The sequence below is a fragment of the Lithobates pipiens genome, unplaced genomic scaffold (assembly GCF_037356315.1).
Source record: "Lithobates pipiens isolate NorthernLeopardFrog02 unplaced genomic scaffold, aLitPip1_a1.2 Scaffold_19, whole genome shotgun sequence".
In the NCBI taxonomy this organism is placed as follows: domain Eukaryota; kingdom Metazoa; phylum Chordata; class Amphibia; order Anura; family Ranidae; genus Lithobates; species Lithobates pipiens.
In genome coordinates, this window is record NW_027507764.1 from 490727226 (window position 1) to 490742401 (window position 15176).

At 47.3% G+C, this 15176-nt stretch overlaps 1 protein-coding gene across 1 annotated transcript in view; it reads left to right on the plus strand.

The window, feature by feature from the left end:
* LOC143997396 (Y+L amino acid transporter 2-like) overlaps positions 1-15176 on the plus strand; it is a 67305-nt gene that overhangs the window by 7601 nt on the left and 44528 nt on the right. The window contains exon 2 of the mRNA XM_077492992.1: positions 8733-9268. Within this exon, the coding sequence (XP_077349118.1) occupies positions 8755-9268 (514 nt within the window). The 5' untranslated portion in view covers positions 8733-8754. The remainder of the gene's footprint in view (positions 1-8732; positions 9269-15176) is intronic.

Below are 15176 nucleotides of genomic sequence, written 5' to 3' on the forward strand. Positions count from 1 at the left end.
GGTGAAGTCCAGTTAAGCAAGCACGTGAAGCAACATGAGAGTTACATGCCAAGTACCAGTCATACCTGCAGGATCACATTGCAGCTATATTACCAAGAAGAGCAGAAAATAGAATAGATAGATAGATAGAATGATAGATAGATAGATAGATAGATAGATAGATAGATAGATAGATAGATAGATAGATAGATAAGTTTAATGTGGGTGCATTTATTAAAATGACGTTGAACCCACATCAGTAAAAACTATCAATAAATGCTATTTGCTTGCTGATCATACTCACTCAGCCACTATAGGATTTGTATTCTGTATTAGTGAGGAAACCCAGCTAGAAATTATTATGCACACAGCTCAAAGAACATTAGCATAATCAATGCATTTTAAGAGTTATACCCCCTTGTTCTATGCAACAAAATGATTTTTTAATAATCATTGTGAAATTAAAATAACAGAAAAATAACAAAGACAGGGAAAAAAATTGGGGTCTCCCCTTTTTAATGGTTGGCATAGAAGTGCCCCTTGGGCGACAAGTGGAAAATTGTCCCATTGCATTGATGCTGATTGCAGATGGGTGATCAATTTGCCTTTCTCACTGCTCAAAGAACCCCTGGCAACCTCAGGAGGTATCATATAGTTCCACAGAACCATGGTTGAGAATGGTTGACGTAATGTGTGTAGCCAGGAGCTGACACAAGGATTCCCCTCTAGCAAACACAAGGCAAAGATGCACTTTGCTATTGTGGGACAACAAATCTGGCAGAAGGACAGCTAATGATGATCGGCACTGAACATGCACAGCCTCCCCCCTATATACTGGGGAAGCCCCGGGACCAGACAAAACAAGCTGTTCCTGGTCATTCACCCTCTACATTATCCAGCCAGGCTGTACTCAACAGGTCCCAGCATGTTTAGAAGCTATGCCTCTATTGATTCTCTATACCAACTCCGGATTGGTTGACCCAGGCATAGAAAAAAGAGGAGTTGTTAACGGCAAGCGGCACTGCATAGTAGGGAAACTACAGTTCACAGGGAGCAATGCAGCCCGAGAGGAGGAGTGTAAGAATATTCAGCAGGCTGCCTGAGGAAGTTCAGGGCACTTGGCACCAGACGAGGGAAGGAAGCAGAAGGACGTGGCAAGAGTGCTGGGCCCACATACACTCGCTTTCCAGTGTGGTCTAAGCAGCAGCATCTCCAGCCCAACAGAATCGGCTTGCCTGAGCTCAACCTATTGATCCATGAGGGGCTGCTTCACCATCAATATTCACAGCTGAATTTCAGGATTGGTGAGAGAGTTACAAACCAAACACTCTGCACAACAAAAAGCAAGACTCTAGGTAATACACTCTGCCCTCCTGTTCCATGTGCAGCATACTACTGAGTGGTGCCATATCACCTGTTCTGGATAATTTTTTGCCACAGATCCACTTAACACCTCCCTGCACTTGTTTCTTGCCCTTCATATCACTATTAAGCCTTGTTCAAGTTCTTCCTGCCAGAGCTCAAAAACAAAACAGACCCTCTAATGCCGCGTGCACACAATCAGACTATCCAACGGACTTAGTCTGGCAGACAAACCACCGGAAAATCCGCCGGACGAGCGGACCTGCCCACACGCAACCGGACTTTTCCGGCGGACTAGGTCCGCCTGACTATGGAGGGAGTCCGCCTACTTTGGAAATGATTGCCCACACATGGAAAAAGGTCAGTTCATTTTAAACGCGCTGCAGGTAGATGGGACTAGTGAAGGAGGTCAATGTCGCCGCCTCCATGGGCAAGATTGACACCTCGCTGGCCCCGTCACCTGGTATGGACTTAAAGGGGAAGCCCTACGCCAAAAAAATTGCATAGGGGTCCACCCCAAGGTCCATATCAGACCCTTATCCGAGCACGCAGCCCGGCCAGTCAGGAAAGGGGGTGGGGACGAGCGAGGGGAAGGGGGGGCCCTGCTGCCTCCTCCCCAAAGCACCTTGTCCCCATGTTGATGAGGACAAGGGCCTCTTCCCGACAACCCTGGCCGTTGGTTGTCGGGCTCTGCGGGCAGGGGGCTTATCGGAATCCGGGAGCCCCCTTTAAGAAGGGGGCCCCTAGATACCGGCTCCCCAACCTATGTGAATGAGTATTGGGGTACCATGTACCCCTACCTATTCACCTGGTGAAAAAAGTGTAAAAAAAAAAACACAACACATGTTTTTAAAATAATTTATCACACAGCTCCGGTGGTCTTCTTCCATCTTGGGGGGGGTCTTCTCGCCGGACTCCTCCTCTATCTTCTGCTCTTTTACTAGCTCTTTTTGCTAGCAGAGGAGCCCAGCTTTCTTCTTCGTCACCGCCGCCGTCCGGGGGTCTTCTTCTGACTTCGGGGGTCTTGTCCCCCCTCTTCGGTTCTTCTTGCCGGGCCTCCGCTTTCTTCTCCCAGCTCTTTTACTAGCGGTAGCCTGGTCTTCTGTTGTCGCCACCGCCGCCTTCTCTTCTTCTCTTCTTCCTTGAGATGTTGACTCAACGCTCTCTCTGGCCGCAATGACAGAGATGCGCTCTGCGGCAACTTATATAGGGACAATGGGCGGGGTCAACGGATGATGTCACATGGTGACCCCGCCCCCTTATGATGTCACAGTCACAGAGGATGATGGGACTGTGACATCATAACGTCACGGGTGATGTCCCCGCCCCTTGTCCCTATATAAGTCGGCGCACAACGTCTCCCTGTCATTGCGGGCAGAGAGAGCGTCGAATCAAGATCTCAAGGAAGAAGAGAAGGCGGCGGCGACAGAAGACTGGGCCACTGCTAGTAAAAGAGTTGGGAGAAGAAAGCGGAGGCCTGGCAAAAAGAACTGAAGAGGGGGGAAAGACCCCCAAAGAGGGGGACAAGACCCCCGAAGTCGGAAGAAGACCCCCGGACGGCGGCAGCGACGAAGAAGAAAGCCGGGTTCCTCTGCTAGTAAAAGAGCAGAAGATAGCAGAGGAGTCCGCGAGAAGACCCCCCAAGACGGAAGAAGACCACCGGAGCTGTGCAATAAATTATTTTAAAAACATGTGTTGTGGTTTTTTTACACTTTTTTTCCCCAGGTTAATGGGTAGGGGTACATGGTACCCCAATACTCATTCACATAGGGTGAGGGGCCGGTATCAAAGCACCCCCCCATGTTGAGGGCACGCGGCCTGGTACGGCTGTGGAGAGGGGGGGGGGCGCTTGCTCGTCCCCACCCCCTTTCCTGACCGGCCGGGCTGCGTGCTCGGATAAGGGTCTAATATGGACCTTGGGGGGACCCCCACGCCGTTTTTTCGGCGTAGGGTTTCCCCTTTAAGTCCATACCAGGTGATGGGGCCAGCGAGGTGTCAATCTCGCCCATGGAGGCAGCGACATTGACCTCTTGCGCTAGTCCCATCTACCTGGAGCAGCGTTCAAAATGAACGGTCTTTACTCCGTGTAAGCAAGTCCGTTCATTTCAAAAGTCCAGCGGACTAGCACACAGACGGCCGGATTGTCCGCCGGACTCACAGTCTGACGGACAATTTTTGAGTCAAAACTTCTTTCTAAGTCCGGACTTTTGGGGAAAAAAAGATCATGTGTACGCGGCATGAATGGGACTTTATAGAGCATCCACAACTAACAAAGTACATAAAAGGTATATTTTATTGAAACAAGTTAAAAAGTAATAACATAAACAAAGTTAAAAATCATGCAGTTTACATGATTGATGACTGGGCAAACAGTCCCCATACAGTTTGAAAGAAGACAATAATGGTCCGATGTGTTTTGAATTCATAAATTGCAGCTCAATCTTTTTCAGGGGCACATAAATGTCAAAAAGTATCTATAATACAAAAGATAATATTAGAACCGTAATATATATGCAACAAAGGTTACGGTTGAAAATATGTAAATAGCCACTAACCCGTAGAGAGGAATTTCAGCACTGAACTGCATCAACAGTTAAAAGAAAATGCTTATCCTATTGCTGCTTTGTGTTTCGGATGGAACACCAGGGGGGAGGCACCAGAATACCAGCTTCCCCAGCCACTGAGGGATGAGTGAATTCATGATAGACTCAGTCTAGTCTAGAAAAATATATATTACATATACGTATAGGTTTATAACCACTAATATAAGCAAATAATGGGCTCAAGCAGGAGGCAAGTGTTCTCTGTATTACGGGAGCCGACAATTCATTCATTGATAAAAAAAAAAAATGTTTTAAAAGTGTGGGGTTCCCCTAAATTCAATTACCAGGCCCTTCAGGTCTGGTATGGATATTAAGGGGAACCCCGGATCAAATTTAAAAACAAAATTGACGTGGGGATCCCCCTAAAAATCCATACCAGACCCTTTATCCGAGTACGCAACCTGGCAGGCCGCAGGAAAAGAGGGGGAAAGAGAGAGCGCCCCCCCTCCTGAACCGTACCAGGCCACATGCCCTCAACATTGGGAGGATGCTTTGGGGGTCTGTGACCCCTCAAAGCACCATGTCTCCATGTTGATGGGGACAAGGACCTCATCCCCACAACCCTGGCCGGTGGTTCTGGGGGTCTGCGGGCAGGGGGCTTATCAGAATCTGGAAGCCCCCTTTAACAAGGGGACCCCCAGATCCCGGCCCCCCATTTGAAATGGTAAGGGGGTACAAAAGTACACCTATCATTTCACAAAGAAAGTGTAAAAAATGGTTAAATAAGACAAACACACTTTTGAAAAATTCCTTTATTAAAAATAAAAAAAAGATTCCAGCGGTGCTAATCCACTCTTGCTATCCAGCGATGGATGATCATCTCTCCGGGGTCCAGCGATGTATGATCTGATCCAGCGACGGGTGATTTTCAGTCCAGCGCAGTCCATCCATGCATCCGTCTTCTGTCTCCACTGAGAAGACACTGCGAAGATCCCAACACTGACGTTTCTTATATTAGGAAGGCGGGGCCACCCATCACCTGACTCCGCCCCCTCTGACGCTAGTGAGGGAAGCCAGGGGTTCCCCAATGATGTATGGGTGACCCCGCCCCCCTCTGATGTAACGCAGGTTTCCATTACATCAGAGGGGGGCGGGGTCACCCATATGTCATTGGGGACCCCTGGCTTCCCTCACTAGCGTCAGAGGGGGTGAGGTCAGGTGATGGGTGGCCACACCCTCCTAATATAAGAAACGTCAGGCACTGGGATCCCCGCAGTGTCTCCTCTGTGGAGAAAGAAGATGGATGCATGGGTGGACTGCGCTAGACTGAAAATCACCCGTCGCTGGATCAGATCATCCATCGCTGGACCCCGGAGAGATGATCAAAAGTGTGTTTGTCTTATTTAACCATTTTTTACACTTTCTTTGTGAAATAGTACCCCCTTACCATTCTGATAAGCCCCCCCACCCGCAGACCCCACAACTACCGGCCAGGGTTGTGGGGATGAAGCCCTTGTCCCCATCAACATGGTGACATGGTGCTTTGAGGGGTCACAGACCCCCAAAGCATCCTCCCAATGTTGAGGGCATGTGGCCTGGTACGGTTCAGGAGCAGGGGGGCGCTCTCTCGTCCTCCCGCTTTTCCTGCGGCCTGCCAGGTTGCATGCTCGGATAAAGGGTCTGGTATGGATATTTAGGGGGACCACACGTCAATTTTTTTTTTTTTATTTGACGTGGGGTTCCCCTTAATATGCATACCAGACCTGAAGGGCCTGGTAATTGAATTTAGGAGAACCCCAGGTTTTTTTTCATTTTTTTTTATCAATGAATGAACTGTCGGCTCCCGTAATACAGAGAACACTCATTGAGTGTTCTCTGTATTACAGGAGCCGACAATTCACACAGCCGCAAGTGATTTTAAAAGACTTTTTTTCCTGCAGAAATGACACTTTGTGCGGGGACAGTTCTAAGTATGGGAAACATGCGCCCCTTCACAGGCATACTATAGACACCCCCCAAGTACGAAATTTAAAGTAATATTACACTTTTATTGTTACACTTTAATCATTATTAAAATCACTGCTCCTGAAAAAACATCAGTTTTCAAAACTTTTTTTGCATTGATCCATGTCCCCTGGGGCAGGACCCAGGTCCCCAAACACTTTTTAGGACAGTAACTTGCATATTAGCCTTTAAAATTAGCACTTTAGATTTTGAACGTTCGAGTCCCATAGACTTTAATAGGGTTCTAAAGTTCACACAAAGTTTAGGTCTGTTCGCAGGTTCTGGTGCGAACCGAACAGGGGGGTGTTCGGCTCATCCTTATCCATTACAACTCAAAACATATTTAGGAGAAAATGTATTATGGAAACCTATGATAAAAGGAACTAGAAAGACCAGATATCAAATAGACCAATATTGATTTGCATGGCAATTTCGGATGCCTCTGATGGAAAACCCTCAAAAAATGGTCTGAAAAAAATGGATTTGTTCAAACCTGGGGGAGATATGGCATTCAGCCTAAATATCCAGCATGGCTCATGTTGTAAGAGGGTTTTATTCCAATCAGCTCCCCGTTGTCCGGGGTGAACCCGATCCAGGACAACAAAGGAGATTTTCGGCAAAAAAAAAACATGAATGGAAGACACATGTCTCCCCAATGGGAGTTCTGGGATGTAAGTGCGCATACTCACAACATGTTGGTATGCCCTTTGCCAAAGCTCCATTTTCGTCTTGCCAACATAAAAACAGGAACAATCACAGAGGAGATAAACTACTATTTTGGTTTTGCAGTTAGCAAAATTTTTAGGTATGAAAAATTCCCCATTGAGCAGAATAAGATTTGCATGGATCTTTTTTTCCTGACAGAGCTCTTTCTCAAGTACCCACTTTCTTGAACTGGGAGTATCTAGGAGTCACCCAGCATTGCCATTAGTACATCACCAAAAGGGCTCCAACGAAATGGACAGAAATAACAAATTTTTCCTTTTTTATTGGAGACTATTCCTTCCTGTTTTATAGTATTTGCATAGACTCTAGCAATGTTCACCTTCCTGGAACACTGAAGTCCTGCAGGCAGACTTGAACCTAGCAAAGTCACTCCAGAGTCTAAGACAGTGTAGGTCTTATGCTAACCATTTCTAGCTGCCCTTACAATACTCTAGGTGACTCTGTAACAGTTTTAACTGATTGGTAAAATCTGGGCCCAGTTACTCATAGGGGGTAATTTACTAAGATGAATGCGCTGCGCCGGTTCATACCTTAATTTGTGCGCCAGATAAATTATTAATTGAGCGTATGAACCGGCGCACACATAAGCGCAGCGATTATATGCCATATCATTAACAGTCCATTCACACAGGGGCAACACGACTTCCAGCGTGACTTTGAGAGGCAACTTGGACAAGAACACCGGAGCAAGAAGCAGAGGATCTAAGGAAGAAGTAGATGGAGGAAGAAACCGAAGGATGAAGAAAGGAAGAAGGAAGAAGACTCGAAGAAGATGGAAAGAAGAAGACTTTAATAAAGGACTTGTCAAAAAGTGGCTCTTGCCATTTTTAACATTTTTGTCACTTTTTTTGTGAAATGGTAGGGGTAATTTTGTACCCCCTTACCATTTCACATGGGGGGAGGCTGGGATCTGGGGGTCCCCTTGCTAAAGGGGGCTTCCAGATTCCGATAAGCCCCCCACCCGCAGACCCCCACAACCACCGGCCAGGGTTGTGGGGATGAGGCCCTTGTCCTCATCAACATGGGGACAAGTTACTTTGGGGAGGTATCCCAAAGCACCCTCCCAAAGTTTAGGGCATGTGGCCTGGTACGGTTCAGGAGGGGGGCGCTCTCTCGTCCTCCCCTCTTTTCCTGCGGCCTGCCAGATTGCATGCTCGGATAAGGGTCTGGTATGGATTTTGAGGGGGACCCCCATGCCATTTTTTTTGGCGTGGGGTTCCCCTTAATATCCATACCAGACCTGAAGGGCCTGGTATTGAATTTTGGGGGACCCCCACACATTTTCTTTTCTTAATTTTTTTTTCTTAATGCTAACATGACCTGTGTGCAAAAAAAAACCATAGAAGTGAACCAGCGTAAAAAAAAAAAAGTCAAGTTGAGAGGTGCGCCTGTTCAACTTATGCAAATGCATTTACGTGGCTTGACATTTACTAAGATTTTGCCGGCGCAGTGAACCAAAGCACAAATGCCGCTTGCGCATGCGCAGTGCATAAATTGACCTCGCACAGTTCCAATTGTATTTGCAGGCGCAGCAGGCTTGTTCACAGAAAGTTACTTTTCCATTCTATTTTGGGCATATTTGTTACTTGGACAGTTATGACTATACTTCCTCACATCACACACATCACCCCCATAATATTGGCACTTCCACCTTCTTTTAATTCTGAGTTGAGTTGAATAATGTGTGCGCCATGTCTATAGCGGCGCACTGATCGCTGCCTCCCGTGCACCGGCAACATGATAGTAAATGGGGAATTGCGCTGTGTTACAGGCGCAAATGTTTTGTGAATGCGAGAAACGGCCGTTGCGCATCGGTGTACGCCGCAACTCATGGCGCAAACTGTTTGTAAATCAGCCCCACTGTATGATAAATGAGAAAATAGGCTTGAGCTAAAGTGCACCTACAGGATGCCTACTGTAAATCCTATAACATTCATAATTGACTTGTTTACCAATACAGGAAGGATAAGGTTAGTGAATCTAGGTCCCGTTAATAAATATTTTAGTGGGAGTCAGCTAGATTATATGCTGCTACATATTAGAGTACATATTTTCTACATTATTTGTACCTAAAGACACTCCTAATTATCACTATTGTCTTTCTTTTCTCATTTCAAGCTGACCCTGGATTAAAATCAATATGTCACTGCCGTGGACTTTATTTTGCTGTGAGCAGCAGGTTGAAAAAAATGAAATCAAGAAAACGAAAAAAAGCATAAAAAGTCTAAATCATGAGAAGGACAAAATGAAAATGAAACAAGAGATCACACTTTTCAATGGAGTTTCCTTAATAGTTGGGAACATGATTGGATCTGGGATTTTTGTATCTCCAAAGGGAGTTCTGATGTACAGTGAATCTTTTGGACTGTCCCTGATTGTCTGGACACTAGGGGGCATCTTTTCTATGTTTGGAGCACTGTGTTATGCAGAGCTTGGGACATCTGTCATAAAGTCTGGAGCAAGCTATGCTTATATACTGGAGGCATTTGGAGGATTTACTGCCTTTATCAGACTGTGGTCATCTTTATTAATCATAGAGCCTACGACGCAAGCAATTATTGCCATTACATTTGCCAATTATATTGTTCAGCCAATCTTCCCATTCTGTGAACCTCCATATGCAGCTGTTAGATTAATAGCTGCAGCTTGTGTATGTAAGTATTCATTTATACAGTTTTTTTTCCCCATTTACCTTTATTGCACATTTTATGTTCTATACTTTATACACTGTAATCACGAATTCAGAAAACCTACCCTATATATTTTATTTAAATTTTTTAACAGGAGGAATGTTTATTCAAGTTACAGCACATTACATGTGTAAATGGGAACATAAATATAGTGCACATTATGACAAGACTTTAACATAAATTCACATAAGTAGAAAAGAGCAAAAACAGGCAATCGCATAACTTCATGTATAGGTTAGTTTGGTGAAAGTTCTTTATCAATACTTTATTAAAACAGCAACATGTATATAATGGGGGCTCCCTCTGTTCCTCTATCCCCGTCACATAATAATACCATCTCGGAAGGGTGGAAAATAAGAAGGGGGGAGGGGGTTAGGGCAAAAAGCAGCATAATAGCTCCTAGGGCCAGATCCAGAAAGAGGGAAAACTGAGGGGGGCAGGGATAGACAGAGCCAGATAAACACATTAAGCATAACCAAATATGAGATTGAGAGGGAGTAATGGAACATAGAATGCCTAAAATACATTGTATCACAAAACAGAGTTACTTACTAGCTATCTTATATTGTGACATGTTTAACCTGTACCCAGGCGGACCATATTCTGTTAAACTTCTTCGGACAGCCCATATATGCCAACTTGTACAAAGGCAGAGTTGCATTTTTGTAAAGATTCCCATGCTGAGATCAAGGAAGGATCTGGCACTTTCCATTTGGACAGGATAATCTTCCTAGCATAGTAAGCAGCATAGAATGCAAATAGTTTGGTATGCTTTTTAGTAGGTAGGTTATTAGTAATGCCCAGAAGAAGGATTAAGGGATCTGTTTCCAGTGTAACTCCACCAACCCACTACTGCCTTCCAATAGGTCTGTATGAGCGAACATGCCCATATCATGTGAATAAAATTCCCCACGACTACCTTCACTTGGGGCAAATAACGTCTACATTAGTATAGATGACGGATAGTCCTTGGTCAAGATCATAAGTGGAATGTATTGTCGAAGACTATCACTCCAGTCTTCTTCTGTCAGGGTTGGTATATCACAGAGCCAAGCTTGAAACAATTGTAATTTCTGTAGTGTCTTTACATGTAAGTCAGAGGTAAATAGATGACAGAGTCCTGTCTATATTCTTAGCTATGAGAAGAGTTTCAAGTGAGTGTGTAGCAAGAACCACAGTGTCAGGAAATTGTGCCTGTACAGCATGCCTAAGCTGTAGATACCTGAAGAACATCCAGGGAAGAAACCAAAATTGAAGCTTCATCTCTATAAATGAGAGAAGACGTTCCTCAGACATAATGTGTTGCAATGTTCTGATATCATAACTAGCCCAGATCTGCGGATCTGGCACGGAACCTAAATGATAAAGAAGTATATATGTATGTGGAGACATGGTGCCAGGATCATTAAGGTATACGGTGACCTGTCTCCAAACTATCCTGGTCTTTATGGGCTTCGTAACCTGGGTACTAAATCTCAGGCCTCTATACACCAAATTACTGAGTTCTGAAAAGTATCTAAGGAACACTGCCTCCCAGTTCACTGTTAAACCACCACCATACAGTGATCATTAACGCTGCCCAATAGTATTTCTTAAAATTTGGCAAAGCTAGATCCTCTTCCAATAATGAAAGCTGTAGTGTAGTCCTGGCTATCCAGGGAGTCAAGCCACATAAAAGAGGTAATAGCTTGAAATTCCCTGAGATATTATAATTAGTGATGGACGAACTTCCGACGGGACGTTTCGCGAAAGCGAAATGCGAACGGACCCAAACGTTCGCGAAACCGAACGTTCGCCGCGGGCCCCATTGACTTCAATGGGAGGCGAACTTTGCAAACCTTCATGTCGAATTTGCGGCCACGTGGTAATTATTAGGGGGTAAAACGTAGTCCCACCATCTGGACAATGACATAATACATGTATGAGGTGAATTTGGGATCGATAACTACAAGCATTTTTATTTTATTTGGGAAATTGTTCTAACAATTCAGGACTATGGAGCTAATGAAGGCAATGGAGGAGAGGGAAGGTCAGGGACCAGGGTAGGCAAAGAAGAGGGTGCAGGAGATGATCACCAGCAGCGTGACATACCGGAATGACACATGCACCGTGATAGAGGCATCTGACAGCAGCACCGTAATACAGAGCGCTGACAGCAGCACCGTGACATACAGCGCTGACAGCAGCACCGTGACATACAGCGCTGACAGCAGCACCGTGACATACAGCGCTGACAGCAGCACCGTGACATACAGCGCTGACAGCAGCACCGTGACATACAGCGCTGACAGCAGCACCGTGACATACAGCGCTGACAGCAGCACCGTGACATACAGCGCTGACAGCAGCACCGTGACATACAGCGCTGACAGCAGCACCGTGACATACAGCGCTGACAGCAGCACCGTGACATACAGCGCTGACAGCAGCACCGTGACATACAGCGCTGACAGCAGCACCGTGACATACAGCACTGACAGCAGCACCGTAAGCAGCCCCAGGAGGAAGTCAGCACAGCACAGGGATGGTGTGATCCCCTCATAATAAGAACCCCCAGGAGGAAGTCAGCACAGCACAGGGATAGTGTGATCCCTTCATAATAAGAACCCCCAGGAGGAAGTCAGCACAGCACAGGGATATCATAAGCAGCCCCAGTAGAAATATGACACCGCTCAACCTCTTCAAAGAGGAGGGTAGGGGCATATAGTACGGTGTGCTTTTTTGGGTCAAGGAAGTGAGCCAAATGAATTAAGAAGGTCTGTGTGCTTGATTAAAAAAATAGTTTATAGACATATACATGGTCTACTGGTCACATGTGTTGAATTCCTCCGAGATCCATGCCTCATTCATTTTTAGAAATGTGAGGTAGTTAACACTGTGGTGAGCTAGGCGAGTACGCTTATCGGTCACAATCCCCCCTGCTGCGCTGAACGTCCTTTCGGACAGGACACTGGATGAGGGGCAAGCCAACAGTTCGATTGCAAATTGGGCAAGCTCTGGCCAGAGGTCAAGCCTGCCCACCCAGTAGTCTAGGGGTTCATCACTCCTCAGAGCGTCCACATCGGCCGTTAACCCAATGTAGTCGGACACCTGACGGTCTAGGCGTTCCCTGATGCTGGATCCGGATGACACCTGTCGATGGGTCGGCTGAAAGAATGACCTCATATCCGAAGTCACCAACACATCTTCAAACCGGCCTCTTCTTGCAGGCGCTGTTGGATTGGTACCCGCAAATCCTTCTCTGGGAGTGGGAATTGCTCCTCTGCCAGCGCACGCAAAAGCAGAATGCAGCATTTCTCGAAGCAAGGCCTGGAAGTGCTGCATTCTGACAGCCCTCTGCGACGGCGGTAACATTTCCGCCATTTTGTGTTTGTACCGGGGGTCTAAGTACGTTGCCACCCAGTACTGGTCCTTGACCCTCATGCTTTTTATACGGGGGTCCCTATTAAAACACTGGAGCATGAAGGCCCCCATTTGCACTAAAGTGGAAGCGGTGTGGTGGCCTGGCTCCTGCTCATCATCCAGGATAATGTCGTCCTCTTCATTCTCCTCTCCCCATCCTCGCACAACAGGGATCCCAGAAAGGTTTAAAGCATGCTCTTCTTGCTCCTGCTCATCCGCCCCGGCACCATCCTCCTCTGACTCCTCATCAGACTCCTGTTGTTGACTTGTCTCAGATAGAGTAGCCCCCCCTGGGAATTCATCCAGCATTGCGACTTCCTCATCTTCCCGCTCCTGCTCCTCCACAGCCTGATCAATGACACGACGCAATGCACGCTCCAGAAAGAAGGCATAAGGTACCATGTCACTGATGGCGCCATGGCTGCGACTGACCAGTTTGGTGATCTCCTCAAATGGCCGCAGAAGTCTGCATGTGTCGCGCATGAGCAGCCACTGGCGCGGTGAAAAAAAACCCAGCTCCCCAGAACCGTTTCTTTCGCAGAGTTCATACAGGTAGACGTTAACTGCACGTTTCTGCTGGAGCAGCCTATCAAGCATATAGAAGGTTGAGTTCCATCGCGTCGGGCAATCGCAAATAAGACGTCTGACCGGCAGATGGTGTCGCCGCTGAATGTCAGCAAGGCGAGCCATGGCCGTGTAAGATCTTCTGAAATGGGCCGAGATTTTCCTTGCCTGCCGCAAGATGTCCTGGACCCCAGGGTATTTGACAAGGAATCGCTGCACGACCAAGTTTAAGACGTGTGCCATGCACGGCACGTGCGTGATTTTGCCCTGTTTCAATGCGCTAAGCAGATTGGCACCGTTGTCACACACCACTTTACCAACTGTCAAATTGAGCGGTGTTAGCCACTCATCTGCCTGTGAACGCAAAGCTGAAAGGAGTGCCGGGCCAGTGTGGCTCTTTGCTTCCAGGCACAACAGACGCAGCACGGCATGGCAACGTCTCACCTGGCATGTGGAATAGGTTCTGGGGAGCTTGGGCGGTGCAGTGGAAGAGACGCTAGCAGCGGAAAAGGAGGAGGCAGCTGAGGAGGAGAGGGAGGAGGATGGAGTAGGAGGAGGAGAAGAAGAGTCAGGCCTGCATGCAATCCGTGGCGGTAAAACCAAATCTACACGGGTGCCACGGGTTACATGCTTGACGGCCGTCAGAAGGTTCACCCAGTGGGCAGTAAAACTGATATACCTTCCCTGCCCGTGTTTGCTAGACCACGTGTCTGTGGTCAGATGTATCTTGGCACCGACACTGTGTGCCAGAGATACATTCACTTGCCGCTGAACATGGCCATATAGCTCTGGGATGCCCTTCTCTGAGAAATACTTCCTTCCTGGGACCTTCCATTGTGGTGTTCCAATGGCCACAAATTTGCGAAAGGCCTCCGAGTCCACCAGTTTATATGGCAGTAGTTGGCGGGCTATGAGTTCTGACAAGCCAGCCGCCAACCGTTGGGCAAGAGGGTTATCCGGCGTCATCATTTTTTTACGCTCAAACATTAGGCCCACGGAAGCCTGCCTTTTTGCAGAAAAATGTGAGCTTGGCGTGATGGAAGGTGGAGTGGAGGACAATTGTGAGGAGAGAGGAGAAGGAGAAGTAGAAGACGAGGCTGGACGGTGAGAGCCTGCAGTGTGGCTTTGTGTGTTCCGTTGCTCCCACTGGGCTCGGTGATGGCTGCTCATGTGCCTTCTTAAGGCGGTCGTCCCTAGGTGAGTATTGGGCTTACCGCGACTAACGCGTTGACTGCAAAGATTGCAGATGGCAACGCTATTGTCAGCAGCGGACACGTTAAAAAAAGCCCACACTGCGGAGCCATGTGCCGGTGTCCTGGGAGCGCCAGATGTGACCGTACATGGTCGATGACTCGCTCCTGATACATTTGCAGTCTGCTTTGTCCCTGCTGTGCAATGTAAGTCATTGCTGCTTCTCCTCCCTATCTGCTGGTCCATATCTCCCTCTGAACTCCCCTCCTCTTCCTCTCTTGTGGGCACCCACGTGACATCACTAGACACGTCATCATCAACGTCACCTTCCCCACCGCTATAAGTAGAGATCTCGGAGTAGGCAGCAACACCGGGGACCAACCTCCTCCTTGGGCTGATCTGGGTACTGGCGTCAGACTGCTGAGTAGCGCTTGTTGCTACCTCCTCTTCCTGATCCAATACCAAGAGTGGCTGCGCATCAGAAATGTCCTCTTGATATGGATCGGAAAATAATTCCAGTGACTCAAGCGGAAGGTATGTGGTGGTGGTGGTGGTGGTCGTGTTGTTGGTGGTAGTGTCTTTGGGGGTGCACATAGCAGAGAGTGAAGAAGAGGGTGCAGATCGAGAGGATGAGGAGGGTGCAGAAGAGTAAGGCTGAGCGAGCCACTCAACCAAGTCTGGTGCATCCTTTAAAGTAATTGAACGCACCTTCTGC